Consider the following 8829-nt stretch of genomic DNA (forward strand, 5'->3'; position numbering starts at 1 on the left):
GAGGATGAAGATATGGAGTGAATGAAGAGGAAGAGGAGTGCTTCTATTTATAGTTGAAATCCTGCCGACAGACTGAGGAAATTCTGACGGAATTCCGACACCAACGGCTAGTTCGTCGGAATTTCCTCGGAATTTTTAAAATCCTCCAACGGCTCTCCAACGGCTATAATATATCCTCGGAATTTCCTCAGAATATTCCGAGGAATACATTTTTCCTCGGTATTTCATAAGAATATTCCGACGGATTGATATTTCCTCGGAATTCCGTCGGTATATTCCGAGGAAACCAAATTTTGGGTTTCCTCGGGATATCCTCGGAAATTCCTCGGGAAATTCCGAGGATTTCATTTTCCGTCGGAAGGTCCGTCAGAATACCACTGTTTTCTTGTAGTGATACACACCGACTCCATATAATAAGGAAATAAAAATATTATTTTAGTACCACATATTGAAGTAAAATAACGGAGAAATATATTTATTTTGATGAATGCATGTATAAAATCATCATCATATTCAATTATCCAATTTGGAAGAATCAGATAACGTTGAGAGCTCTTCGAGAGGTCGAAGGTGGAGGTTTACAATTGCAAATATGGTTGATACATTTAGGTTCAGGGACATATTGTTTGCACCATATTTCACAATCTTGGTAGTCATGGCAATGGTCTTCATGATAGTTAGTTCCCATTATCATTGATGATGAACCTATAATTAAATCATGTATAAATATAAATATTTGCATTTCTATATATATATGATTCATAATTGAATCTCATGGTTCAAAACATAGAAAAACTTACATGAGAGAATAAGCAATGCAGCAATGAAACAAATTGAGGCCTTCATAGTTTTTCTTCTTCTTTGAATTCACAAAAATGTTTACAACAAAAGTTTTTGAGTTATTGAATTGACATCATTGACTAATTTATAGTATAAATTTTTTGATGCTATTAATGAAAAATTTATTATAATTCAATTTTATTAATTTATTAGTAACCATGCAAATTTTATGTTTATCTTTGTTGGGTCAACTGTATCCAGTGCATTAACAACAGATGTTGAATGTTACTAAAAAAAGTTCAATATATAATTAACAACTGTTGACTATAAATAACAGATGTTGAATGTAACTAACAAATGTTCAATATAATTAACAACTGTTGACTATAAATAACAGATGTTGAATGAAATTAACAGCTGTATTATCTTTATTTTTAGTCAAAGGGCTTAATGTTTATCCGTGTTAATTTATTTTTAGTCTACGTTGAAATCAGCATATCTTTGACAGTTTTTATTTTCTTTCAGATTTATATTGACCATTTTCACATATCATCATCATATTCTTTCTTATCATAGTCGTCGTCATCAACATCTTTATCAAAGGAAAGAAGACTAAATTTTCAACATTCTCATCATTTTTTGGAAGAGAAAAATAAAATAAAATAATCATCAAAAATTGTATCTTCTAGAAAACATTAGGAGTAAGATTTATATATGTATTTCAAGGTTGTCCTGAAGTAAGGCGTAGACTCCAGTTGTTTATGCAGTTGCGATTTAGTGAGTTTTGAATCTTGTTATGATTCGTCTCAAACGTTTGGTGATTCACCACCCACTCTCTTCTTCTCTTCATTTTCATGACCCACTAAACTTTATCTTTTGCTATTTTTTCCAACGTCTGCTGCAATTTTACTCACTTTGTTAAAACATACCGGTTTTTCATTATAGTCAAACCAGCATTTCCCATTAATTGCTGGGCTGAAACGATTGCATATTTTATTTTCTATGTGATTTGGAACTCCTGATCAAACTTCTTTGGGTTTTTTATTGCTCACAACCATTGTCATAGAGTTTATTTTGTCTGATCCTCTTTTCGAAAGATATGATTTTAGTTGCATGAGTGTTTGCTTAGAATTTTTTTCTAGGAAAGATTCCAATTAATTAGTAGTAACATAAATGTAATATATTTTATACAAAGTCGTGACATAATCACCTTATCCACCAATAACTGTCATTCACATGTCAAAATATTTCAGCCTTCACACAAACAACAACTTATCATAAGGTTTTGAAATGTTTTAGAGGCAACTTAATGAGTCATTATCTCCGCAATCTCATATTATTTAAAATCTTATGCGGAAAGCTGATGAAAGTACAAAATATTCTCATTATCAGTTGTAGAACCTAAAATCTACACAAAATATTTGATAGTGATCGGGGTTTGATCTAGGGAAGACAAATGATGTATGCGACGATATCTTTAGAACACAACGATGTTAAATAGTTTCCAGTAGGTGAAAATGGATTTTATTGATGACTAAGGTCGAATACACGGAATTGAACTAGGTCGAGTGATACAAATGAGATCGGTCAAGAAAGAATCTAAGAATGGGAAGACAACAAGATCGAAGTAAATGTGTAGCACTCTCTAGGGTTTTCGATGCCTCTTCTTCCGTGTTTCTTCCTCTCCCTTTATAGTGAGTCGACTTCAAGATCTCCGTGGTAGCCCCGAGATCTTTGCCTCTTGTTGCACGATCTTCGCGACCTCGACGACTCATCCTCGAGCTCGTATTCTTGCTATATGCTCAGGCCCTTTAAGGCCCATTCCTTTGATCGCGGTCCATTATGGTATCGACCAAAATTGGATCCAACATTTGTCCTCCAGCCTCTTTTGATTTGATCGAAAAGGAAAAGGGCGGTTATCTTTTGACCAGGGTCTTGTCGTTTGGTAACTGATATCGCTCGAATCCGGTTTTATCAATCGTTTTCGAAAAGAGCCGTTCGTTGGCGCCTTTTTTATTATTTTAATTGGTAACGGCTACTTTAGCCGCCGCTAGGGCATAGGCTAGGTCATAATTGCTTTTCTCGATTGCGATGATAGAGCCGTTAAGGCGGCTTATATATACGTAGAGAGTCTTTTTTTTTATCTCCGCTTCTTCTTTCTCATCTCTTTCTCCTTTACTCCGAATCTTTCTGTCCTCTGAGCTCGAGATGTGTTCGTCTTTTACTTTCCCTCGTCCGACTACTACAGCCGATGATCTCGAGAACCTTTACAAGGTGTATGGGGTCGATCGTTCCGTCGTCCTTGATTTGGCCGGTACGCATGAGAATCCCAAAACCGTGAGAGAAGGCTACTACGGAGCTTATCTTTCCTTCTTTCACTCATGCGGTCTTATCTTCCCGATCCCGGAGCCAATACTCGAGGTCTTGGCGGAGCTTGGGTTATCTCTTACCCAGCTTCTCCCGAACTTTCTTAGGCATCTCGTCGCCTTCTTGGTTAAGGCTAGGGAGGAGGGTCTCGCTTTTGGTCTTAGCAAGTTTCGTCAGTTCGTTCTGGTGAAGCGGAATAACCAGAATCCTGGTACTTTCCTCATATCTCCGCGTCCAGGTCGTCACGTTATCGAGGAAATTCCTTATCGTGACGAGAAGTGGCGAGAAAATTTTTTTGTTTTCAAGATGGATCAAGCATCTATGGGTGATTTCGATTTCTCCCAGCTTCCCAGGCGTTGGGCCGAGAATATTGGTTAGTTTCCTTTTGCATGTGTGTTGATGATTTGTTTCTTTTTTTTGGGAGTAGAAGATTAAAATTCTCGTTTATTTTCGTTTGATTCAGTTCCTTCTGGAAGCTCTTTAATGTCAGACGAGATCCGTGGTCTGATGAGGGTCCTTCGGAGGGGTCGTTCGAACTGGTTTACTTTTTCAAACTGTCTTCGCCTTACCGGCGGGGATCGACAGGGCTCCTTTGGTTGAGGAGTCTGGAGACGAGGCCGAACATTTCCAGGAGGTTGTAGTGACTCCTTCTGTTCAGACTCAGTCTTTAGATCTTCTAACTAGACAGCTTGTGAGGAGGTCGTCGTTCCGGACTGCTGGGTCTACATCGAGGAGCCGAGCTTCCGGAAAATCTCCCTTGATCTCGATTCGTGATTCCGACGACGAAGATGTTTCAGGAGAGACTCGAACTCCTGTCTCATTGAGTCCTGGCTCAGAAGATGAGACTGCGGCGGCGACTCGCAAGCGACGTCGGTCATCGGAGGGTGCCTTGCCCGGCTCGTCCCGTCCTAGGTTCATTTACGAGGGAGATGGTTCTTCGTTTGCGGCCCAAAGTGACCTGATTTACCTCGCTGGTCGCATGAGGTCCGCGGATTGTCGTCTCCCATCTCTCACTTCTTCGATGGAGAGGGAAGCGTACGCCAAGGTTGCTGTGGCGAGCTCCAAGGTTCGTTTCCTGCCTTCTTGAAAAGCCGGTTTGTAGTATTTGCTTATTTCCATTTCTTGTCATGTGATGGAGGCTTTTAACGAGTACGTCGTGACGATGGAAGATCATGTCGTAGCTTCTCGGAACGACAAGGAGATCGAGAGCATCGGTTTTGAGATCAAGAGGCTTTCGGAGGAGCTCGAGAACACTAAGCGAGAAGGGAAGAAGGATGCCGAGAAGATCGAAGCTTTGACTGAAGATTGGAGGAGAGTCCATCTGGAGAACGAGGCTCTCACGTCCCAGATGGTTGCTCAAAGGGCGAGGATTGTGGCGCTCGAAGTTGAGAGAGATCGGGACGTTCGCCCGCTTCTCGCATTGCCCGTCGCTATATCGCAGAAAAGTATCGGGAAGTTCTCGAATCTTTGAAGGATAGGTGGACGAGCAAGAAGAAGGAAGTGTCTGCTGAGATCCGACTACAAGAAGTGACCGCCAACATCGATCTCCTGAACGAGCTTAAGGACGGGGGCCTGACTGTGGATGTTGAGCTTGCGCGATTAAAGGAAATGGAAGGAGACTGCGAGGGTCTTGTCGCCCTACCCGCCGTGCCGGATTGGTCGATCTCCGAGCTCGATCTTCCTCAAGTCTCAGATGATTCGACGAATCAAGTCGGGGGGTCGTCTGTCCCTGATGATTCTGTTTCTAGTTAGTTTCTTCTGTTTTAATATCTTTTGTTTTTTTTCTCTTTTTTGACGATCTTGGACTTCGATATCTTGGATAACTTTTAATGGATAAGCATAATATTTCGGAATATCCTTGTTTCCTTAGCTTTCGAGATCCTTTTTGTTCGAGCTGTTGAGATGTGGCGGGGATCTGATGTATATAAAGCTTTGGTTTTGCTCTAGGGTTCGTCATAGTACCTCTTTTAGTCTCGTTTTCACTTGCTAAAGGAATATGACTTCAAGGAGATCCAACTCTCGCGATTCCGATAGGGTACGGACTCGAACTGGTAGTGCCAACGCGCATTGTATTCGATCCGGAGATGTGAGTGATGCACTCACAGAAGTTCTTCGTGAGGAGACCCCACTTCCGCGGCCTTCAACCCAAGGGGTCGAAGATCCCGAGGGTGAAAAATCTGTGGCTCGCGTTAAGTCGAGTAGCCCAACGGGTTCGGAGGGGCGTGATCGTCCTCCAAAGAAGGCTAAAACGAATGGCTCGGATCGCCATCATTGTGTTTCGGGAGAGGCGGCTGTTGCTAAGCCGTTTCATTGGCAGTTTTCGCATTCTAAGGATCCAGATAGTGTTGCTCATCTGGTGAGGCACTTCAAACCTGCTGGATGTCCGCTTCCCTCTCTGCGTAATATCACAGAGCGCGAGGCTTACGTAAAGATGGTTGTAGCCCATGCCAAGGTCGTTCCCTTTGGAATTCAGTCTTTGTCGAATCTTTGGTTCGTTTTGTCCGTACTAATTGATCATATTTCAGGCTAAGGAAGCTAAAACAAGTTCGCGGCGACTTTAGAAAAATGCCTGCAAGATGTTCCGCGTTCTGACAAACTTTATGAAATAAAGAAGGTCGTTCGTGAGCTAAAGCCTGGTCTAAAGATGGCTCAAGACCGGGAGCGTGCCAATGCTGCTCAACTGGCTGCCGCTGAAAAGCTGGGGGATCAGGCTGCTTCGTTCGAAGCTCGTCTGCGAGTTATGAGTAACGAAAGGAAGTCGGCTCTCGAGCAAGTGTCCTTCTTGGAGGTGAAATTGAATCTTCCGCCAATAAATTCTCTAACGACCTTCGCCGCGCGACTCGTGAGGCCAAAAGGGCTTTGGCAGATAGCTAATTGGATGTGTTGGTTTCTCTGAAGGAGAAATGGGAAAAGAAGAAGGTTGCAACTGATTGTGAGGCTCGTCTTTGGGAAGTCATGGCAAATATAGATCTCTTGAAGGAGATCATGGGCAACAATCTCCTAGCTTCGGATGAGTTGTCGTGGCTTCGAGCGAAAGAGATCGAGCTTAGGTCGGAGGTCGATGTGACGGCGACTTCGGATTTCTCCGTTGGAAAGCTCGATCTGTCTCATATCTCGGAGGATCTGCCAGAGGATTTCTTCGATAAGGTTTCTTCTGCGGTGGATGACGCGGTGAGGTGTTCGGGTGATCGCTTTGAGGATGGTGAATTTAGCATCGAAGAGTAGCTTTAGGTTTTTTTTTTTCCCTCTGCCTTTTGTTGCTTTATTATTTCTTATTTAATAAAGAAGGGGTCGTGAGTCCCGATTCATTGGTTGTCCTTTTTATGTTTTATGCGAGGCCGATCTTTTGGGGCCAAGTGTCGATTTGTTGTAAATACTTTTGTCGACGGTTTCGATGTAACAAAAGATTTTGTTAGTTAGTTTTGTCGCGCTTGTTGGCGGAGTTGGCCGCGACCGAGGACTTGATCAGGGTCCCGGTTTTTGGTCAACTATTGCAGTTATACGATTTTCTGATACAAGAAGTCTGGTGTGTTCGAATGTCTAGGAACTATATTTATTAAGATGTCGGATTCTGTTCATTACATATTTGTGAAAAGAAAGGCAATTTTTGATATTGTCGTGCCGTTGCTCTTTGGATGTTGTGGTAAGCCCACTTTGGGTGTTGTAGGTGGAGGGTGACTGGACTCGTATCGTGAGTTGCCTACGTACCCTCATCGAGGGATCAAGTCATAACGTAGTTCGATTATTTTCCAAAGGATAGGGTCTGTTTTTCGATTGTTTGTGTGCGTGAGTATGTCAGTTGTTAATTTGGCTGCCTAATTAAGGGTGTTGCTCGATGTCTTTAAAGCTTGCGAGGTAGCATGTCCTGGAGTTCCTTTGGCTTCCTCTGATGGTTCCGATTCCTTTCGAGGTGGGAAATTTCAGGCATTGGTGATATGTCGACGGGACAGCCTTCATGTTGTATAACCAAGGTCTCCCGAGGATTGCATTGAACGGGGCTGGACGGTCTATCACGATGAATTCTACGATTTTTCTGATTTCTCCAGCGGTAACCGCAAGCTCATTCAAACCGAGAGAATAGGTGGTCTCTCCAGCGAAGCCGATGAGGGGAGTTCGCTCTTGCTTTAGGATAGTGAATCCCATCTTTTTAAACACCTCATAAAAGAGGACGTCGGCCGAGCTTCCGGTGTCGATCATTACTCGTGATAGTTCGCAACTGCCGATGTCGATTCGTATCACGAGAGTGTCGTCGTGTGGTTTATCAAGGTTTGCGGTTTCGTTTTCGTTGAAGGTGATTTCGTGATCGGGACCTGACAAGGGCTCTCTAATTCCTACGTTGTTTTCCGCTCTCCGTTGGTATGCTTTGATTGAGTTGACCGAATTGCAGAACTTGTAGCCCACGTAAATGAAGTCGATCCGTTCTTTTCTCTTGTTGTCGGCCGGAAAATTCCATCTTTTAGTCAGTGCTGGTCGGTAGTTTCTCTGCCCCCCAGACAGATTGTGATTGAGAGTCTGCATTCTGTCTTGTTTTTGAATCGGTTTCTCCAGCAGCTCACGAATCTTGGTCATTTTATTCTTTCGCTTGAAGTTGGAGACTTTAACGCTAGGAGGTTTTGTGTTTGGGCTGTATGGAGTGATGCAGGGAGGAGGAGTAACTTCGTCGGGATTTTTCAGTGTGCGGATTGCTACCGAGATCTCGAAGCGGATTTTTCCTTCGGTTTGGTTTTTGATTTCATCGGTTGCGTTGCAATTCAGCCCCCATGAAATCATGTCAACTCTTTTCTTCGGGGCTGGTGGTAGAGAGTTCGGTGATTCCTGTTCGATCTCCCTGCCACTTTTCTTTGTTGTGGCTTTGGCCTTTCGGTTGGATTTTGGAGTTACTGGCTCTTCTTCTTCTCAGACTTCTTCGTTAGTTTTCTTATTTTCGTTTTAATTGCGAAGTGCGGCTCGACATTCTTCGGTCGAGTGGCCCTTGCGATCATGGAAAGTGCAGTATTTGCAAAGGTCGTACGTTGAAGACTTTTGCGGTGAATTATTTTTGGCGTAGGAATGTTGCCCTTTGGAGGTTGGTTCTTTAGGAGTAGCAGGTTTTTTGGTTGCGTTACTCTTGTTAGCGCTATACTGTTCTTTCAAGGCTGCGACTTTCTCTTCGTAAGTGGCAAAGTAAGAGGCTCGGTGCAGGGCCTCGTCCAATGAGATAGGTGCTCGTACCACCAATTCCTCCCTGAATTTGGATGAGAACCAGATGCCATTTTTTAATGCTGCGAGGGCAACGACTTCGTTCGGATGTGAAATCTTGGCTTCGATTTCTCGGAATTTGTTTATGTATGCTCTTAATGGCTCGAAAGGCGCTTGTTTGAGATTCCAGAGATCTGCTTCGGTAACTCTGGTCTCTATGAAGACTGAGTATTGTTTGAGGAACGTAGATAACCCGGGGATAGAGTGGTTTGGTGGTGAGATTTGTGTTCTTGGCTCCCCCTGCCTTTCCGTCGATCTGTTCTGGAATTGGATCGAGGTGCTTCGTGGGCGTTAGAGTCCAGTGTCGATTTTTTCTAGTCCATTGTAGCTTAAGCTTCGGTGGGTCATGCCCTGCGGCAGGGGACGTTGCGAATTTTCTCTTGTGTAGCGTCCGGCCCGGGCGCTTGGGTTCTCCGGAGTGCCGAACAGTCCAATGCTTTGGGG

The 8829-nt window shown here is 43.3% G+C and overlaps 2 protein-coding genes across 2 annotated transcripts; both read left to right on the forward strand.

Annotated features, from left to right (window-relative positions):
* The first annotated feature begins 2988 nt into the window (after window positions 1-2988).
* LOC106314520 (uncharacterized protein At3g60930, chloroplastic-like) lies at window positions 2989-4899 on the forward strand. Its single transcript, XM_013752383.1, has 5 exons — window positions 2989-3520; window positions 3611-3686; window positions 3733-4213; window positions 4286-4549; window positions 4621-4899. The coding sequence occupies exons 1-5, from the start codon at window positions 2989-2991 to the stop codon at window positions 4897-4899; spliced, it is 1632 nt and encodes a 543-aa protein (XP_013607837.1).
* A 244-nt stretch (window positions 4900-5143) lies between these two features.
* LOC106314521 lies at window positions 5144-6372 on the forward strand. The gene is made up of 3 exons (XM_013752384.1): window positions 5144-5650; window positions 5762-5935; window positions 6046-6372. The coding sequence occupies exons 1-3, from the start codon at window positions 5144-5146 to the stop codon at window positions 6370-6372; spliced, it is 1008 nt and encodes a 335-aa protein (XP_013607838.1).
* The last annotated feature ends 2457 nt before the right edge of the window (window positions 6373-8829 follow it).

This window comes from Brassica oleracea, chromosome C9 (genome assembly GCF_000695525.1).
Source record: "Brassica oleracea var. oleracea cultivar TO1000 chromosome C9, BOL, whole genome shotgun sequence".
NCBI classification, from domain to species: Eukaryota; Viridiplantae; Streptophyta; class Magnoliopsida; order Brassicales; family Brassicaceae; genus Brassica; species Brassica oleracea.